Raw genomic sequence first — 21,396 nt, forward strand, 5'->3', positions numbered from 1 at the left:
GGAAATCAACAAGCTGCAGTTTCAGATTTGCTGTGTCGTGTCAATGGGATGGTAACTTGGAATGTCACTTTTACTAGAAATGTTCAGGATTGGGAACTTGACGAGATGGCAGATTTTTATAGCTACTTGTATTCAGCAAAGTTAGGAGGAAATGGGGGTGACCGTATGTTGTGGATCCACACGGGGAGAAAAAAATTTACTGTTAAATCCTTTTACAAGGCTTTGACAGTACAACTATCCTCATTCTTTCCGTGGAAGAGCATTTTGAGGGCATTAGTGCCATTTAAAGTTGCGTTTTTTACTTGGACAGCTGCGCTTGGAAAGATTTTGACGGTTGATAATTTAAGGAAACGGGGTATGGTGGTCATGGAATGGTGCTACATGTGCAAAAGGAATTGAGAATCGATAGATCACTTGCTTTTACATTGTGAGGTGGCGGGGGAGTTATGGGCTGGTATCCTTAATAGAGTTAGACTGAATTGGGTAATGCCTAAGAGTGTGGTGGAACTACTAGCTTGCTGGAACAGGAGGCATATCAGTGCATAATTGGCAGCAACGTGGCGAATGATACTTTTGTACTTAATGTGGTGCCTATGGTTGGAAAGAAATGATAGGTGTTTTAACAACAAGGAGCGTGCAGTGGGGGAAATTTGGACTTTTTTATATTCTCTCTTTTACAGTGGTTTTCTGCTATTGTATTGAAGGGTGGGAATGTCCATGAGTTTCTATCTTCGTTTCAGTCCACTAGAATGTAATTAGGTGTTTCACTTTGTATACTTCATGTGTTCTTGGGCATTCCCTAGTTTCATTCTATTCAATAAAGATACTTATATACTTATAAAAAAAAAAAAAAAAGATCCATTCTACAAAGGTCCTAACCAATTTCTAGCTACATACTCTCAATTCAGAAAAGAAAAAAAAAAAATTATTTATAGGGAAAAAGTTCAAAGAACATTAAATACTCACTGTATTGAATCATCAAAATTCAACCGAGGAGACTCATTACAGAAGAATGTTACCTTCACTCGAGAACCATGTGGAATTGGCGGAGAACCATCAGCATTATTTGGCAAAAAGATCTCCCAAATGCCAAACTCGTTCTGTTCATATAACTAATGAGTTTGCAAGGGTACATAAACAAAAATGGAAACAAACAAGGAAAAAAATATGCACACTAGAAGAGTACAGAAGAGTCATGCCAGCAAACATAAAAGTCAATTGATTTTAAAACACAGTTACTAGCACTCGATTCTCTCTCCCCTCCCTCCCCAAGGCTCAGTTTTCAGAAGAAGGAAGTTTCCTTTCAATTGTTGTCAAGTTGGAAGGTGGAATACCCAATCCTACGCAACTGCATTTTTTTTTTTTTTTTATGTCGGGGAAACTCTCTCCAAGACAGGGCCCTTCGGATCCACCCTCTGCAGAGTAAACCCGATCCCGTGCACCGCACCCTCGAAAGTTTTCCTACATGGAACTGGTTAAATTGGCTTTTCACCAAGGGGTGTGGCCCCAAAGGATTGTTTGCACCCATGAGGTGTTGAACCTTGGACCTTGAAGGGAGTGATACCCCAAGACCAAGACCTTCACCACTTGGGCCAACCCCTTGGGGTTTACGCAACTGCATTTATTAAAGATCCTATGTATAAATACCATCCATATTTTGTTGTATAATAGATTATAATATAGGTAAATACTATATATACTAACAAAAAAAACATACTATACAACATATAACTTATATATAATGGTGTTGGACCAAGTTGGGCTATTGACATGCCCAAAAAATTGACTAAGCTGGTATTGGGCTATCAATTAGGCTGCAAAGAAGATATAAAAAAGGCCAAAAGTAAACATTGAAAAATGGCCCATTATGATTTTCGATCCATAATTTAGGAAATCGGTTTGGCTTGGAAACACCCCAAATTTGGGTCAAATCAAAAGTCAGGATTCAAAATTTTTTACTTGTTGGGCAGGAATACTTTCCCCATGTATTTGTGTGTGTGTTCACAAACTGATCTACTTTTTAGAGGACAGTGTATTTTGCAACCTTAAACTACCTCTAATTTTATTTTTTTTTCAATTTGCATCCCAAACAATCAAGTTGCAAATTTACAACCCAAAATATAACTTTTTGACAATTTGCACCATCAACTTAGATCTGACTGCTAAGGTCAATGAAAAATATAACACGAGGCACACTATTGACAGTGGGATCTAAATCTAGTGTGCATACCAAAAATTGATACGTCAGAGCGTAAATTGATGATTTGGTTGTTTTAGGTACAAATTGAAAAAATGATGGTAGTTTGAAGGTTCAAAATATACGTTTCCTATTATTTTATCATCAGATTGAATCAAAATACTTGTAAAAGAAAATGGCATTTGATTGAGCACCATATAGATATTGTGGTTGGACTCCCTAGATAATGTGAATATAGGTTGTTCCAACCTCCTACTAATGAGTGAAAAAAAGAAGAAAGGAATCATACCTGGGTCATAATATCAGCATTAGGATTCCAATTGTTAAAATCCCCAATCAAGGCTGCTGACTGCAAAATGCATTTAATGACAAAATGATATGTAAGTAAGAGGAGAAAACAATAAGCTAATACTTCAATATGCTGCTCAAGAACCACAACTTATGGAAAGGCATTCAATATTTATGACTATGAAGATCTTCTATCATAAATATCTCCACACAAGCCTCACCAAATTACATTGCGAAAAATGTTAAAAAAGCCAAGCTACTTTTAACATGCTCATCCAAATTACCAAAATAACTCTCAAAATGGGTCCTTGACGCCCATATTTCATTCAGTTTTTATTCTTATTCTTTTGCCTCCTTAGGTTCCTTCTTAGACTTCATGATTCAACTTTAGAGCTTGATTTCTAACTCTCTCCCCTTTACTTGTATTTTTGGATGTCCTTTTGTATAATTGCTAAATACCCCATTTCACCCTTTCAGCACCTTTAATAAATTTTGTATTTATAGAAAAAAAATGAATGCTAATTTCAACATAATTTTTATTAGTAATTATACCAATCATCTACATTATGCTAAATTGCAGGTAATACGTGCATAGAGATCTTAGAAGTTTTGACTTCAATCATCTAAAGAATGTTACCCCTTTTTTTCTAATAAAAGGATGGATACACTACTCCAAATTACATTTGATAACATTTTCCATCAGTTCATCCATATCTTTGACTGCAGTCATGAGCATGGTAGGGATGCCTGCACCAATACTTCTTGTGATACCGGTACTTAGACTAGGCAGAACATGGTTCCAGGTTAAAACTTTATTTTTCAGTACCCTGTTCTTTTGAGCAGCTTCTCAACTCTTTTTTTTATTTATTGTTAGGTGTTTCTCTTGTACACTTCCTCTGTATTAGGGCTCCACCTTTTTGTATGTTTTTTTAATAAAACCTTCAATCAAATATAAAAAAAGGAAATAATAATATCATTAGTAAAAGTAAAAATAGTAGAAAAACAAAATCTCCCTAAAACAGAACTGAGGTCAAACAAACCTTAGCTCCAGGTGCCCACTCTCGATAAGTTATACCTGTGGCACTGGAAAAGCATTTGATATTGTAATCATCAACTGAAATAATACTTAAATAGAAGAGATAAGAGACCGTAGCAGTGTCTGACTAGGAGCACATAATAATCCACAAGATGTACGCAATTGAATTTAGGAGCATATAAACTATATATGAAAGAGCTATGCTGTGACCAGGAAAAGAGGGTATCAATTTGATAGATTTACTTTCTGCCAAAGGTCCACTCGCATGCAGAATAAATTGTTCTGCTTACCAATCTTTTGTTTGACCTAGAAGAAGCATGCTAATCTATCAAAAACCCAAGATGAATTTGAATTATGAGTTCCACCCCTCCTCTGCGAATCAATCACAAGAAGGTTCATGGAGCAACCTCACGTACCATTGTCTTTTATTTCAAAGCCAAACATATGTTGCATTCCCAGCACTTGGAAATAAATACTCATATGGTCTTTTAATCAGGGAGTGGTGAGCAAAGGTAAGATGCATTTAAAAAATACTAATCATGCTTAAATAAGTCTAAGCAACAATGAATTGATAGTCATAATCAACAATCTTTTAAGCAAGCTAATGAGAATTTTAACAATGAACTAAAAGGACAATAAATTCATAACACCAGAAAAGGAGGTTTGTAATACAAATAATAAGCCACATCATAGCATTTTCTATGCTCTTCTCTACCTCGCCAATATGTTTGCTTCATCTCCTGATCAATTGAAGAAAAAAATACTAATACTTTCTTCTTCTTCCCTTCTTCCATGAAGATGTAAAATATAATACAAGTAATAACAGATCACAAACAACTAAGAGAAATGTGCACAATATGAAAACAATTGAATTCAGGACATACGGAATTTAGAAAAAAATCAACCTTCCAAATTGGTCACTAGTAATACCTGCGAGTGAAACCGAATTTCTCATAACCACGAGAAAACACCTCCAAACCACCTTCATATTTGTCAATTGTGTCACGCAGTCTTTTGTACTGTCCATAACTGTAGTTGAAAAAAATATATTGGCATACGATATACATTGAAGTTTTACAACTGCCTTGGACATTATCAAGCATGTCAAGAATTTAGGGGGAAAACAAAAGAAACATAATCAAAGAACTGTTTAATCAACTGAAATCAATAACAAAACAAAGCATTAGGTAAGAATAACCCTCAGGTATTTACTTATACAAACCACACAGTCTATGAGTCACACTTTTAAATGAAGAATAATCATCATTATTCACAGCTTTGGGTTATCATGGAGAGTGATTAGCCATCTGTGTTTGACCCTTAAAAAAAATTCTCTGGATACAGTTCGACCTACCTCACCACTTAAGGTGTTAAAGCTAGTGCAGGAGAAACTTTTTTTTTATAAGTAATAATATTATTCAAAGAAATAGGCATAAGCCCAAGTACACAGGATGTATACAAAGGAAACACCTACAACTTCCAAAAATGAAAAGAAACTAACACCAGCAAACTAAAACAAATGCAGAACATTATCCTCCATTACAAAAGCTTTAACCCAAGAACTCAAAGTACTCAAGAACAAATCCCTAAGCTCTCCCAATGAGCGTTCTTTATCTTCGAAGCATCTCCCATTTCTTTCAAGCCAAATGCACCACATAAGACAAGGAGGAATCATCTTCCAAAATCTCGCCGCCTTCTTACAGCCCTTCCACCCTACCAACAGATCCACCACATCTCTAGGCATTACCCAAAGTAATCTTGTCCAACTCAAAAGCTCATTCCACAAGAATCTTGTCACTTCGCAGTGAAGAAACAGGTGATTAACTGATTCTCCGTTCCTTTTACACATAACACACCAATCAACAATAAACAAACCTCTCCTTCTAAGATTATCAGTAGTCAATACTTTACCCAAAGATGCCGCCCAACAGAAAAAAGCAACCTTAGAGGGAACTTTCACTTTCCAAATGCTTTTCCAAGGAAACACACAACTACCAAAGCTTGACAAAATTCTGTAATAAGTTGATACTGAAAACTTAGCATTTCCAGCAAGAATCCACACCATGCTATCTTCTCTTTCAAGCACCAACTTTGAACTGTAGAGTTTAACCAGCAGAGCCTTAACTTCATCCACTTCCCAGTCATTAACATCCCTTGTAAAAATGATATTTTTTCTTTTTGATAAGTAAAATAAGACTTTATTAAATCACCAAAGTAACACGATACAAAGAAAATGCCCTGTTTATGTAGGCATGTTAGAAACTAGGAATTCATGAAGGTCCATGCCATTTAAGTCTACAGCAATGGCCCAAGTACAAAGAGTTCTAAAAAATAACAATATTAGCTCCTCCACAGATCTCTCTTTGTCTTCAAAAGTCCTCTCATTTCGTTCCTGTCATAGACACCACATAATACAGATAGGGATCATCTTCCACACTGCTTTAATCTGTCTCACCCCACGGATAGAATTCCAGCAAGCCAATACATCCAAAACTGTTTCCGGCATCACCCACGCCATATCCATCCTTTTAAACACCGCGTCCCAAATAGCCTTAGCTATCTCACAGTGTAAAAGTAAATGATTTACCGACTCACCCCTGCTTGTAAAAATAATATTCCATTCAACCTTGTTGTTACTACTGCAGTAAGAATCATAAATAGTTGCATTATGATCACTAGCAATTCTGAATAGGGTAGGAAATTCCAGCTTGAGAGCAGTGTCCCCACACCACAGATCATGCCAAAAGAGAATCTTCTTTCCATCTCCCACCTTCAATATGAAATTATTGGAGAACTACAAAAGAAACCAGCCGGTTCTCCATTCACCAAAATAGAAAATTTTGAAGTTGAAACACAATGCTTAATCCACGAACACCATTTAACACCAAAACCAAATCTCCTCAATAAATAATCAAGAAAATCCCAGCTTACATGATCATAAGCCTTTTCCATATCCAATTTAATAAGAATACCAGCTTTCTCCACCTTCAATCTACTCTCCAAATATTCACTAGCAATTAAAATAGAATCTAAAATCTGCTTACCCCTCACAAAAACATTTTGAGATGGTGAAATTATCCTCTCCATCACCCTACTCAAACAATTTGCCAGCACCTTAGAGATAATTTTATAAATGCCATTCACCAAACTAATAGGCCTAAAGTCTCTAATCTCCACAGCCTCTGCCTTCTTCGGAATAAGAGCAATGAAAGTAGCGTTCAAGCTCTTCTCAAACCTCATATACGAGTGAAACTCGGCAAACACCTTCATGATATCATCTCTAACAACATCCCAAACAATCTTGAAAAAATGCCAAAGTGAACCCATCCGGACCCAGAGCCTTATCCTTGTCCATACCTTTTACCACATCGACAATTTCTTCTTCTTCAAACTCTCTTTCCAACCACTCAGCATCCAACTACTCTATAGAGTCAAAAGCAAGGTTGTTTAATTTTGGTCTCCAAGAAAACTTTTCTGAAAACAGCTGCTCATAAAAATTCACAATGTGGGCCTTAACATCTTCTTGATCCGATATCAACCTGTCCCCGTCACGAAGGACCTCAATCGCATTATATCTTCTATGAGAGTTTGCCATTTGATGAAAAAATTTGGAACACCTATCCCCCTCATTCAGCCACAACACTATCGATTTTTGCCTCCATGAAATCTCTTCCATTAAGGCTAAATTTTCCAATTCAGAAACCACCCCTAATTTCCTAATTCTATCCTCTTCCGATAACAACCCTTGCACCTCCTTCTCTTCCAAAGATTGCATTTCCTCCGTAAGCTGCTTCCTCTTGGTATCCAACAACCCAAATTCCTCTTTATTTCATGTGCAGGAGAAACTGACAACACAAAAGGTAAATGGCTAGCAATATAATCAAGTGACTGAGAAGAGGTGAGATTAAACCTAGCTTCCATTCCGGTGAATGAATAGAGTAAAAGGAGGAAGTTAGGTTGGGGCTCCAAAAAGCTAAATAAAATCAGAATATCTAGTTAAAAATGTCTATTGGTATAATTGTTGTACTTACTAGAATTTTCTCTCCGTACACATGCACACTTTTTTCTTCTCGTGGCTTCCTGTAACGTTTTCCTCATCGTTAATGTTACGTTAATTGGTTCTGAAGCTGTGATGGTTATGATGGGTCGTTCTATAGAAGTGGTGATGGAATCCAAATGTTTTATTTTGTCAAAACTTGGTGATGGTTTGCGAGTCACTGAGAGAAGTTGGAAAGCAGAGCATACGGTGATGCTAGGGCCTTCTTCAACACAATGGCTTGGGAAGGTGTTAGAGGAGAGCCTAAGCAAGGGGAAGAAGGAGGTGTATTTGGCAACGCGAGAAGGTTTGTGTAGTATTATTGCTCAACGCTGTGCAAATAGGAGAGGGAGATATCTTGAAGTTTCAGAGTATAACTAAGGGGGAGGATGAATGTTTTATGTATTCCAGAAGGAGAGAATGGATGGGTTGGAGGAAGATGAGGGAGGTGCTGTTAGAGAAGGGTAGGAGGTCGCTAAAGTGGGTGATTTGCCTGGTGGAGGTCATCTGAGTCATGGTAAAGGGGCACTGAGACACCATGCTCGGTCGTATAAGGAGGTCCTTTCTGCGTCGATGCCGAAAGATGTAAAGTTGCGTGATGGTGGTGCGAGAGTTGCTGACAGAGGGCAGGGGCAGTGGCGTCATGAAGTCACGTCGAAGCCAAGTGGTGCGTTAAGCCACCCCCATGGCACGGCCTCTGCGGAGTGTCAAGAGACGTGGGAGGTCCAAAGGAGGTTACTGGAAACGCAAGGGCAGTTGCGTTCTCTGAAGAGGGACATGGCTGCGATAGTGGCTTTTGTCGGTTCATTTAAGGAAAGAGAAGAGACGGTTGATTTAAAAGGAAAGAAACAGGTCATGGATTATGGGCCTAGTAAAGCCCAGAAAGAGGCCCATCAGAAAGTTATAAGGGGCAAGGGATGGGCCGTGTGGCGAAAGAGGGCTGGACTGTTCGGCCCATAATACAGAAATCGGATTTGTCTGGTGGGGCTGGGCGGTCTCAGCCCAAGGCCCAAAGTCGCAGGCAAGGGCCTAGGGAAGCTCATCTCAAGATGTTTTTGTGCTGGACAGCCAGTCGACGGCAAGTAGTCAGGTGACGGTAGCACAGACGACGCCGACGGAGGTAGAGGAGGCCGCCGATGAGGTGTCGCTGGTGTTCGGTGCGCAACAGACATTGGTGGGTTTCGATTCTCGGTTTTCTCCGTCAAAGGAGGTTCAGAACTCGCCGACGAATGGTGTTGTGGTGTTTTTGGCTCCGGCAGATTTGACTATGAATCCTTTTGAGGAGTTTGAATTGGCTGAGGAAGAGGAGGACTCGGATGACCTTATGCATTCAGTGGATGATGAACTTTTCATCCCTGAGACTTGCGGTTTGGAGGAGTTTTTGGTGGGAGAGAGTTTCACAACTTCCAGAACAACAAGATGGGGAATCCTATCCCAATGAACTACTATTTCCCAGATCAAGCCACAGATTGGGTAATACATAAAGCAAAAGAAATTCAACATGTGGTGCGGATTGAATGTGATGTGTATGAGGAGCAGTTCATAGCTTTCTTAACTGTTGTGGAAGCTGGACACTACCAAAAAAAGAAGGGGGACTCGAAGAAAAGTCGGGAACTAAAAAGATTGATGTGGTCAATAAACTCAGATGGTAGCTCTAGTAGGAATAGGGCAAAAGGAAAGGGGCTGATTGTTCCCTAATGAAACCCAGGATTGTATCTTGGAATGTCCGGAGTCTAAACGAAGTAGAGAAGCGTCTTTGGATTCGGCATTTACTTTGTGAGTGGAAAGTGAACATTGTATGCTTACAGGAGACGAAGCTGAAGATGATCAGTAGGAAGACTGTGCAGAGTTTATGGAGCAGTATTTCTGTAGATTGGGTATACTTGGCCTCTTCAGGGGCATCGGGAGGAGTTGTGGTAATGTGGGATAGGCGGGTGGTGGAGAAAGTGGAGGATTACATAGGGAGATACATGATAGCATGTTCATTTAAATGTGTATCAGATGGGTTCTTGTGGACATTTGCAGGTGTGTATGGGTCTAATCTAGACGTCGACAAAAGATTATTGTGGGATGAGCTAGCAGGGGTACATAGCTGGTGGGAGCTCCCTTGGTGTATTGGGAGGGATTTCAATGTGGTTCGTTTCCAAAGTGAAAGTTTTGGAAATAGAAGATTGAGGCCAGCAAGTTTGGAGTTCTTAGAGTGTATTTTTTACTTGAATTTGATCGACCTTCCACTTGCAGGGGGTTCAGCCACATGGTCGAATAATCAGACTTGGTCTCGCTTGGATCGTTTCATAATTTCATCTAAGTGGAAAGCCATTTTCCAGATGTATGGCAAACGCGTTTGGTACGCCTAGCCTCGGATCATTGGCCTATTTTGCTTGATTGTGGAGGTATTCGTAGCGGCAGAAGGTATTTTAAGTTCGAGAACATGTAGTTGAAATCTGAAGGTTTTGGGGAAAGGGTCAAACAATGGTGGATTTCGTATCATTTCGAGGGTACACCCAGTTTCATTTTTGCAAATAAACTGAAAGCCTTAAAAATAGACTTAAAGGAATGGAATAAACAGTCTTTCGGCAATGTAGAGGAGAACAAAAATACCAAGTGGATGGAAATACAGGATTTAGAAAGACTACAAGAAGGGACAGGATTTAGAAAGACTACAAGAAGGGAGACCACTTACTGAGGAGGAGCAAGCACAGAAAACTTTGCTGGTCACAAATCTTGAGAGGATAATCCTACAAGAAGAAATGTCATGACGCCAAAAATCAAGTGCTCTTTGGTTAAAGGAATGAGATCGGAGCACGAAATTTTTCCATAGAATTACAAACTCTCATAGAAGAAATAATAACATTGAGGTGCTGAAAATTGAGGGGGTCAAGTGTAGAGAAGAAGAGGTTATTCAAGACCACGTGGTCGATTTCTTTGAAAAGCTCTTCACTGAGCAGGTGGGGTGGAGGCCTACTTTGGATGGATTGGTTTTTGACACTATTGAGCTGGGGGACGTAGCTAGGATGGAGAGGGCTTTTGAAGAGGAAGAGGTCTATGATGTAATAAGGAAACTGGCAAAAGATAATGCCCCCGGTCCTGATGGGTTCTCTATGGGTTTTTTCCAAGAATGTTGAGGGGTGATTAAAGAAGATCTTTTGAAGGTGTTTCAGGAGTTTTTCTCGGTAGGAAAATTTGAAAAAAGCCTCAACACCAATTTTCTTGCATTAATCCTTAAAAAAGTAGGGGCCATTGAGATCACAGATTTTCGGCCTATTAGCTTAGTGAATGGTGCATACAAGATTATTGCAAAAGTGATTGCTAATCGGTTAAGTGGGGTCTTGGGGAAGATTGTTACTAAGCCTCAAAATGCTTTTGTGAAGGGTAGACAGATCCTTGATACGGCTCTAATTGCCAATGAATGTTTGGACAATAGATTGAAGGCTGGCAGCTCAGGGATTATGTGTAAGTTAGATATGAAAAAGGCGTATGATCATGTTAATTGGGATTTCCTTCTATATCTACTGGGTAGGTGTGGGTTTGGAGAAAGGTGGAGGTCTTGGATCAGCTAGTGTATATCCACGGTAAGATTCTCTATGTTGATCAATGGCAGCCCAGAGGGTTTCTTCCCGAGCTCTCGTGGTTTGAGACAAGGTGATCCGTTATTTCCTTTACTTTTTGTTATTGTTATGGAGGCACTAAGCAGAATGATCTCGGCTTTAATGACTAATGGTTTTATTAGTGGTTTCCAGATTGGATCGCCGAGTAAGGGTATTACTACTATTTCTCATTTGCTGTTTGCAGACAATATGCTTATTATGTGCGAGGCCGATCAAGACTAGTTGAGGGCTGTGAAGGCGCTGCTTCTTTGTTTTGAAGCAGTGTCTAGTTTAAAAGTGAATTATGATAAATCCGAGTTGGTGTCGATTGGAGAAGTTCAGAATATAAAGGAGTTAGCTGGTACACTGGGTTGTAAGATAGCGTCTCTTCCTATGATTTATCTGGGACTATCGTTGGGTATAGTTTCGAGGGCGCGCTCGATTTGGGATATAGTGATTGAAAAAGTAGAGAGAAGACTGGTAGGGTGGAAGAGAATATACTTGTCAAAAGGGGGCTGGATTTCGTTAATCAAAAGTATACTTTCTAATCTATCCATTTACTTCTCATTCTCATTCCCTATACTGGCAAGTGTGGCGGGTCGACTTGAGAAGCTACAGAGAGATTTTCTGTGGGGGGGGATTAGGAGAAGAGTTTAAATTCCATCTAGTCAAGTGGGAGATGGTGTGTCGTCCTATCTCTAATGGTGGTTTGGGTATTAGAAATTTGAGGTTGTTCAATCGGGCGTTACTTGGCAAATGGTTGTGGCAATATATCAAGGAACCAGAAGCCTTATGGAAGACTGTGATCGAGAACAAATATAGTGATTTAGGGGAGGGTTGGTGTATTAGAGAAGTTAAAGGGGCCTCTGGAATGGGGCTATAGAAACATATTAGAAGAGGGTGGGAGGTCTTCCATTAACACACTAGACTGCAATTGGGTACAGGCTCCAAGATCAGATTTTGGAAGGATGCATGGTGTACCAACAGTGCTCTACAAGATTTGTTTCCTACACTTTTCTTGATCGCAAGTGCTAAAGATGCCATGGTGGCAGAAGTCATGGAAGTCTCAGGAAGGAACATTCACTGGAACATCAACTTCAACCGGGTGGCACAAGATTGGGAGATGGGGAGTTTTGTAGATTTTTATAGTCTCTTGTATTCTTATCGTCCAAATATCCAGCATGAAGATGATTTGTGGTGAAGTCCAGCAAGGAAAGGGGTATTCATTGTTCGTTCTTTCTACAAGGTACTCACACAAGTTCCTGAGATACAGTTTTCCTGGAAAAGGCTTTGGCGTCATAAGGCTCCTCCCAAAGCTTCTTTCTTTGTGTGGATAGTGTCTTTAGGCAAGATTCTCACTACGGAATAATCTGAGAAAGAGGAGGATAATCATTGCAGACTGGTGTTGCATGTGTAAAAGAAGGGGTGAGTCGGTGAATCATTTACTTTTATATTGCGAGGTAGCCAGGACTCTATGGGATGAGGTGTTTAACAGAATGGATCTAGCGTGGGTTATGCCGGAAACCGTGTTGGATGTTTTGGCTTGCTAGACCTCAATTCGAGGTGTGCGACAGATCAAAGCAGTTTGGAAGATGATCCCTATCTGTATTATGTGGTGCTTGTGGCAGGAGCGCAATGAGAGGACTTTTGAAGACAGAGAGATCTATGGCGGAGCTAAAAATTTTATTTTTTAGGACTCTTTGTACTTGGATCATTGCTATGGACTTTAATGGCATAGATTTTCATGACTTCTTAGTTTCTAATGCACCTACATAAATAGGGCATATTTTGACTTTGTAATTGACAGTTGTTGGATTAATAAATACTTCTTTTACTTATCAAAAAATAAAATAAAATGTCTTCTCTTGATATTGCTTTAAAGATTCACGGTTGACATGCTTAATTGTCTATGAACAAGATCACAAATGCAAGGAATCTTCACATAACCTAAGTCTGATGCTTCAGCACGAGTTCTATGGATACTCCTATTCAGTTTAAAATTGAATCAAGTCTCTAATCTCTATTTGCATTAATAAGTTCTCAAAAAGAATGAAAAACTGCAATAACTCCATGTGAACATTAACACCTTTTAAGGAACACATTGACACAACTGCAAGAAGATCCAGCAAGCTATAACAGACGAAACACACATAGGCATCAACAGAAAGTTGATAACTGCAGCCACAATGTTCACAACCTGAAGCAACTAATCATGCACACTTTATTATATAAGCCCTCAGCCACTTAGTAGCTCAGACATTCTTTCTCAGTGTATTACTTGTATAAGCAGAAGATCAAAATGCATCTCACCGGTAGTCAAGATGTTCGCGATAATTGTTCAGAAGTGGGTCTATTTCATATATCCTTTGCCCAGTGCCAGGTGGGGGAATGGTTCTTGTTCTAGCTTCATCCTCTTCTATACTTTCTGTCCCATCAATAGGAGCAGATGCCTCCTCACCAGCAAGTGTTGAAGAAGCAGAATCTTGCTCATTATCAATCTCATGGTATCTACTGGGTGGTTCAACAAACTTTTCTTCATCCTCAAGCTTCTTTTCATGTTCAATAGTTGGATCATTTACATCATGCAATACCTAGATCATCAAGAGACAGAAGAAGACAATTAACTCAAGCACGTAAAGATTGTCAACAAACCAATTCTGTTTTGAGAATTTGAAAGCAAAGGAGGCATTCGGAGAAAAATGACCATAATCACCGATCTAATGAAACCTCTATGCTTTTCTGTAATACCAAGAATCAGTATCTGCTACTTTGCAGATAACTCAAAAGTATTTAGCCTCAATGGCCACCAGCGAGAATAACCAGTTGGTGATTTTAAAATAAAAAAGAAATTAACATGTATAGGAGAAGACTCTGTTGGGGAGGATTTGGGTATGGGTAGTTCAAACTCTCTGCTAGAACTTGTAGCACCCATCAGTGGGACACAGCATGTGGCAGGATGGTGTGGACACTACAGAAAATCCTGCTCCTTCCTATTTAATTCTCACGAAGGAAGATTCCAGGTTTTATGAACCTTTAAATTCTACTCCTCTTGTCTCTTGATTACAGAAGTCATCTGCTTGGATTTAACGGAACACTACACGTTCCATAAATTTGTGGGGAGTATCTTGTGATGGGTTTGAGAATGAACTACTGGATTTATTCACAAATATGAATGTGTCCGCAAGACTTCCATTAAGAATAAACACTAATGCTTAATTTTAGAAACCACAACACTATTAAAGATACTGCTGTTTCTCTCACTCAAAATAGATCCTTTGTATATGTCCTGTGTACTTGGGCTTATGCCTATTTCTTTGAATAAAATTATTACTTATAAAAAAAAAAAATACATAGAGGAAGAGTACTCCATATCAGTCCCTTAAAGATTTGTCATTATCGTTCACACAGAGTGAAAAACTAGTCTCTCATTATTTCTAGAGCATGTATAAGACATTAAAAACACGAGCACAGGAAAATTTTTCCACCATAAAGGTAGGTAGATGTACGCACATAGTATGCCTTTATTGTACATCTGGGCATGTAATCACATACCAGGTGATCTTCCAGACCTGTTTCAGGGTTTTCCAACTGATCTGTCAAGGATAAAGAACCATCTCCCTGGCCACCAGGAACTCGGACTTTATTAGATGCGGCAACCTTTAATGATGAGGAATCAGAATCAGGAGAAGACATTCGTGCAAAGACCTTCCCTATAAACACTCATCAAATTAGATTTATATTTATGATAGGAGGAAACAGTAGCAATATTTGAAAATCATCATCTGAGAATAAATATAAAAAATACAACATGAGCCCCAACATAATGCATTCAGAATTTAAATTGATCAATACTAACTATTCAATCTTACAGGTCAAAAAGTAAACAAAATCAATTCTAGTGGAAACCACCCATGAAGAAGAAGCTCTGCATACAGCTGTTAAGAATGTACATCTGAGGACTGTCCCTTATTTATCCTAATTTAACAAAATCTCTATAACTCAAGACAACTGGAAGATGTAACTACCCAGCTTAAAAACCAAAGGAATGAGAATGATGCCATATCCGGCATTCAGAGTGAATCTAGGTCATCTCATGAGCATGTTCTTCAATTTAAATGTCCATGGAATTCCCGCCAGCTTTTCGAGCAACTTACAACTTTCCAAATTTCTGTAGAGGTTGAAATAATAAGCTTGACAAGTTGCAGCTTGCACCTTTACTATTAACAATATTATCCTTCGACTTCTACTCACTTAACATCTCCACAAGTATAATTTCACGCCAGTGTAACCACCAAGGTTGAGCCTAAAACCTCATTTCCAATTACCAGGTGCCTAGAATGTTGGATCATACACCTTTGCAGCCTTGATTTGTCACTCGAAGAAAGTACCTAACTCTAAAGCTCCATAATGAAGAGGTTCTAGGCATATTCTAATTTAGGAAAAGAAGTTTCTACTAGTAGGCAAAAATTATATCATTGAGAGGTAATAATGGTCCTTCGTAATCACGATTTGGTACCTACAACAAATTTGTTCTATATATTTTGAAGTCTATAGAACAAATTTGTGTATGTATGTATATTTATATATGCATATATATACATATTTTGAAGTATATATATATATATGCGCATCTGTGTGTATTATATACGTTATAAATAAGAATAATTCTATTGTTTTAACCCATTCTTGAATTAATAATACTTGTTTACTTATAAAAATAAATAAATAAATAAGAATAATTCTACTTATCATCCCCACACACCACACACCATACTTATTTTAATTTTTTTTTTCATTTTTCCTATAACAATATGGTGTATGAATGATAAGTAAAACAACTTAATTAGTTTAACAAGAATAAAATAAAATAATAAATAATAAATAATATTAAAATATACGTGTAGCGTGGGATGATGAGTAGCATCCCTCTATAAATAAACACTTGCGTATTGCTGAGAGTAGCACGAACTGTCCAAAAGTCGGATTCAGCCACTAGTGCGCGCGCTCCTTCACTGCCTGTGGGCTAGGTTTGGATACCAAAACCATCTCAACCCATCATTACAATTTTCACAAATTCTCACATAAAATTCAATAAGCAATTCAATTTTTCAAATCCCAAAACAATAATAATATTAAAAAAAATATTTTAACAATATTTTATTCAACTTTTATCTAAACTCATCTCATCTCATTTCACTATCCAAACCCCAAATTAAGCTACATAATAATCGCATATCGTTCTTTCTATACTGCAATTACTATTTGCCAATAGCTACAAGGATTTGGACCGATCAGGAAGTCCGTTGTACTTTAATTCTTTCTCTTTTCAATTCGTTTAACTCTCTCTTTTCAAACAGAGCTCTCATGGACCGAAAAGGCCTCAATCTACAGTGAAACAATGCTCGAAATTGAACATAAAAAACACAAGAGAAATCAGAATCCAATCATACATAGCACATACATACATACATAATTATCGAAGTTACTATTTGTAGCAACCTACCCTCCAATCAAAAGGTAGACTTCCCGTACTTGCATGTCACACGTCATAAGTGAAATAAAGTATCATTTTCAATATCACAATGGCAACTAGAATATACTCCTTGCATTTGTTATTAAAAGTTGTATAAAAGTTGTTTATATGAGCAAATGAATCAAGACGCCAGAGCTCAAAGCATCAAGGATCAAGCAGTGAGGCAAACAGAACAGAGACAACGAAAGAAAGAAACTCGAAAACAATAACATCAAAAAGATTGATAGAGACAGTTGTATTACGATAAAACGGTTCCTTCTTCAGCAAGAGGGAGATATTAGTATTGCGAATGCCATTGGAGGTGGATCGACACCAGTTGCACACCGATGGAACGGACGGGGATCGCATCGCCGAGATTGAGTAGACCATTTTGCTAGTATTTTTGGTTGAGAGCTTTTGAAAACCGAGAGAAGGGTCTAGACTATGCACCGAGTCAGAGAGAGAGAGAGAGAATACCGGTAAGTGTTTTTTGAGTCGCGGGCGCCGAGAGAAGCGTGAAGAGAGAGAGAGAGAGAGAGTGTGTGTGTGTGTTGCGCAGGCGCATGGAGAAGGTGCTACATGTGAAATAGAGGATTGTTTGAGGTGGGACCTACCGAGACTGATCTTGCGTCGTCCATCGTTTGGATTTTGCAGACCTACCGAGACTGATCTGCACTCTGGTGTCGTTGCAGATCAGAAACGAAAGGCTGAGGGCGTGCGGTTCCCTTCTCCTTTTCGGGAAGGAAAAGTAAAAACAGTTCAGTTCATGATTAATCCTATTTTTATAACCATATAATTAAATTTCACTACTTTTAATTATATTTAATAATTTACATAATTTTTATTATAATCCTAATAAAAGAAAATGCATAAAAATAATGAAATAAAAAAATAACATGTTAACATTTTGTGAGAATTTAGATCCCTAGAGTTTTGTGTTTAAACATTTACTATTCGCAAAAACATTATAGAATCTATTTGGAGTAGATTCATAAAAAGATTTTATCAAATTAATTATGATACGTTAAATTTATAAAACTAAATTTTATTTATTTATGAAATTTTATTTGTAAACTAAATATTCTTGTTATCTATTTTATATGTCTGTCACTCTTTTTTTTTTTCTTTTGAGTTTTAAGATTTCCAAAAATTTAATAGATCAACAGTTCTCCTACTCCTTGATGGAGCATAACATCCACATACGAATATACCATCCCCGTCAAAATCAAGAATCGCCCTAAACGGCATATTCATATCTCCATTTTTTGGGTGATTGGTGAATAATCTTATGAGAGGATAAGATAAGATACCAATTATTGTTTTAAAGTAACAATGTTAATAAAATGATTTTCATAAATTCTCTTATTAATATATTCTTACTTCATTAATAATGATAGGAAACTTAGAGTAATAAATAGAAAAAAGAAATCGAGTTAAACCCATTCAATGTTGAATCATGACTCAATAAAAATCCTTATAGAAATGATAGTACGGACGTTACACACTTATGAATTGATAATATTCATTATTTAAAAATTAATTTTTTTCGTTTAAATTTCATGTTTTATTTTTTATTTTTTAAAGCGTTTACAAGTTACATCATTTATGATTGTAAATATCATTTTCCTTTGTACAATCTGTGAAATGCCTTCTAAAAAAACTAGAGGGGGTGGCAAAGGTCTGTTACTTTAGAGAGACAGGGCAGAGCTAGCATACTGCAATCTGCATAGACAAAGGAATATGCGAGAGACTATCGGGATGGAGAAACTTACTGAGAAAAATTATGTGCTGCACTATTAATGTTGATTAGCTTCTTGGTCACGAATTAAAATTAAAGAGTGTAAAAATTTCATTTTTAATGATTTTTATATAAGGAAAATTCTGTAAAAATATATTTTTCCCAAAAAAAAAAAAAAACATATTTATAATTTTGACTCCAACTTCAATTTTCTGGTTTCGCCCGATGAGTAGAACATTAGAAAAGAGCACAAGTACTTGGTAAATACTAAATAGGCCCGCAAATAAAAACTTTAGTGAATAGAACAGTGAGGAAAAGCATAAGATATCTATCCTAACAAGCACGGGCATGCTGAGCTATGATCAAACTCTCCATGAGATTCATAATTGCATTGCTTATAACATCTTTGCTCTTGAACAAAGTGGATTTATAATTGTCTTTCATTCCCAGTATACTTTGAGAAGATGATGATCAATGGCATTTTCTTTCTTTCTGATGTATCTTTTTTCTTCTTTTTTTCCCTTTGTGATCATGTATCTGTGATAACTGGATATATAATATTCAACTTATTCCACCAATTCCATTATACAGTAATTCCTCACGTCTCTATAACCAGCATCCATCAGCTAATGATGAGGAGTGACCTCCATTTTCGATCTTATGCTCTGCCAAATTTAGAAAGAAAGCATATAGATACTGCATTATGACCGTTTACCACAAACCTGAGGACTAATTTGCCAAAATATCGGTGTCACGGACAATCTTCATTGAGGGGAGCACGATTGCAGCCACTGGCTTTTCCTCATATCCACCACCTTCGTCAATGATCAGCCTAAGGCCTTCAACATAGAGTTTTCCATGGTGACCGCTTACCACAATGGTTGGATTCTCAGTTAGTTCCTGTGAGATACGAAATGCCAAATATCTAGACTTCAGTTATACTTCATATCAAGGATTCTACCACTATAATTTATATCTCAATAAAGCTGCAAAAACAACGTTCTGTATAATCAGGAATGACTGTAAGTAAAGTAACCTCTATCCTAGAATAAATTAGCAGCAGAAGAAAGTCTTGTTTGAGTACATGGGATAAAGAAACTGAGAACCATCACCTTTGGGATATTCCATACATTTTTCCTCCCGCTAAGAGCCTCTACCTTAGGAACCCGGGTGTCTCGGGCTCTCAAGAAATCCAGCTGCTCTTTGATGTTTTTATCTCTCTCCAAACCAGCATGCACAGCAATCAACTTACAGTGTAGGATTCCATTCTCAGTTTCCAAACAGACATCATCCTGACAAAATAGAACGCACATCACCAAGACGGCAAAACCACTAATTTAGCAAGTTGCTCCCATAATTCACTCCACTATACAATCAATTGCCTTATCAAACATTGTTCATGAACATTTTTCTTGGGATGTAAATGATATTTTTTTGTAAAGTTGGAAGCTTATGGTTCTTAAAATAGATTTTGATTGAATGGCGCACAGTGTTTCTCCCACGGTCCCACCCCAATGTGTGTGGCTATAGAAAATCTTTGATTGGGGCAAAAAAACCCTTCTCATGGTTACATCATATATTGCCGGCGCTTATCAGGGGTTTTGAAGAACAAGAAAAGGGGAACCCAAAGAAGCCTGACCTCTTCGTGAACCCAAACCAGATCAGCAAGAAACTTCTTGTGCTCGTCAGGAACTGCCTTAACCAAATCTGTGCACAATGAAAGTTCAGAAATTTAATCCAATAAGACAGCAACAGTAATGATACCACGCGACCGCTAATCGAATACGAGCATCGATTACCATTGAATATCTAAAAATAGCACCAATAAACCACAGAATCTCATTGAAGATTTAATAACTACGAATCTCCATTCGCAGTCCATCAAGCCCAGTAACCCAATTGTCCATAAACAGCTTGAAATCATAACTAGCCAAACACACAACAACAAGCAAGAAAAATCATATTGAAAACATGAACAACTATGAATCATAATCACCCGCATTCGCTATTGAGTAACCAAGAATCGATCAAACAAATCAAACTCCAGAGTACCGCGACCAATGAAATCAGATATACCTTCCAATAAAAAGAATGAAACCCAATCAAGAACGGAACAGATCGTACCAGCAGATCCGTGAGGAACGCCATAGGACTCGAAAGTGGGCCCCGCATCGTAGATCGAGCCCTTATACTCAGTCCCCTTAGCCGCATTAAACCTAACCTTAATAGTTCCACCCCACCTCCTCCCTTGCAAGTGCATACACTCGTACCCGTCACCCTTGAACCACCCTTCTCTCTCCTCATTGCCCTCGTACTCCTCCCACGCCTCGGAGAACTCGAACGTCGGAGGCCGAGGCAAGACTCCGACGAACGCTGCGAAAGCGAGGTCGTGGTTTCCGGAGAGAAACACATGGGTCTGGTCGGGGTAACGGGAGGGCATGCAGAGGAGGAAGTCGATGACCTGGCGGGTGTGGGGCCCGCGGTCGCAGTAGTCTCCGAGGAAGATGACGAGGGCTGTCCGGAATTCTTGCGGGTCGATGAGGGATTCGAGGTTGGACCAGAGGTTTTGGAGCTTCTTGATGTAGCCGTGGATGTCACCTATGCAGCACACCACTCTAGGCTTGGTGGTGGTGGTGGTGGTGGTGGAGGAGCTGAAGTTGGGTTCTGATTTTAGGTCCGTCATTTCTTTGCTTTTCTTTTGTGAAGTTTTCGTGCGTATATTTATAGGTTTGTGTTCTTTCGGGATTGGGTCTATACGGATGCCCGACGTTGGTTGCGGTGGTGCGGAGATGAGGGGGTTTTTTTTTCTTCAATTATTATAAATGCATACATTATCTCTGTGATAATTATTTAGATTCATCTCTTAGAATTTTGGTTCATTTACGTATGATTCTTCGAATTCTTAAATTCATGTATCAACTTTTAAAATTTCTAAATTCATGTATAATTTTTGAAAATTTTAAATTCAATGTATCTTATTACTTTATGTATCACTCTTTCAT

At 38.2% G+C, this 21,396-nt stretch overlaps 2 protein-coding genes across 4 annotated transcripts in view; both read right to left on the minus strand.

Annotated features, from left to right (window-relative positions):
• LOC121268567 (1,4-alpha-glucan-branching enzyme 2-2, chloroplastic/amyloplastic-like) overlaps positions 1-21,396 on the minus strand; it is a 61,174-nt gene that overhangs the window by 23,918 nt on the left and 15,860 nt on the right. For 2 of the 3 annotated variants that reach the window (XM_041172889.1, XM_041172890.1), the window contains 7 exons: positions 16,920-17,129; positions 14,697-14,854; positions 13,455-13,735; positions 4,452-4,550; positions 3,526-3,568; positions 2,487-2,546; positions 1,020-1,100 (listed from right to left, as the gene is read on the minus strand). In XM_041172889.1, the coding sequence (XP_041028823.1) occupies positions 1,020-1,100; positions 2,487-2,546; positions 3,526-3,568; positions 4,452-4,550; positions 13,455-13,735; positions 14,697-14,854; positions 16,920-17,046 (849 nt within the window). In that variant the 5' untranslated portion in view covers positions 17,047-17,129. Of the gene's footprint in view, positions 1-1,019; positions 1,101-2,486; positions 2,547-3,525; positions 3,569-4,451; positions 4,551-13,454; positions 13,736-14,696; positions 14,855-16,919; positions 17,415-21,396 lie in introns of those variants that run through there. The other variant, XM_041172888.1, reaches the window with a different exon arrangement.
• Positions 18,933-21,150, minus strand: LOC121268569 (tyrosine-protein phosphatase RLPH2). Its single transcript, XM_041172893.1, has 4 exons — positions 20,519-21,150; positions 20,034-20,101; positions 19,507-19,686; positions 18,933-19,294 (listed from the first exon to the last, which is right to left on the minus strand). The coding sequence occupies exons 1-4, from the start codon at positions 21,075-21,077 to the stop codon at positions 19,124-19,126; spliced, it is 978 nt and encodes a 325-aa protein (XP_041028827.1). The 5' UTR covers positions 21,078-21,150; the 3' UTR covers positions 18,933-19,123.

The sequence above is a fragment of the Juglans microcarpa x Juglans regia genome, chromosome 5S, assembly GCF_004785595.1.
Source record: "Juglans microcarpa x Juglans regia isolate MS1-56 chromosome 5S, Jm3101_v1.0, whole genome shotgun sequence".
In the NCBI taxonomy this organism is placed as follows: domain Eukaryota; kingdom Viridiplantae; phylum Streptophyta; class Magnoliopsida; order Fagales; family Juglandaceae; genus Juglans; species Juglans microcarpa x Juglans regia.

Excerpts from the sequence above, each read along its gene's own strand:
- LOC121268569 (XM_041172893.1), bottom strand. The coding sequence starts at position 21,077 with ATGACGGACCTAAAATCAGAACCCAACTTCAGCTCCTCCACCACCACC. Across the intron at positions 20,102-20,518 it reads CGTTCCTCACGGATCTGCTG|ATTTGGTTAAGGCAGTTCCT; the intron begins GTACGATCTGTT and ends CATTGTGCACAG. Across the intron at positions 19,295-19,506 it reads ATGTATGGAATATCCCAAAG|GAACTAACTGAGAATCCAAC; the intron begins GTGATGGTTCTC and ends CGTATCTCACAG.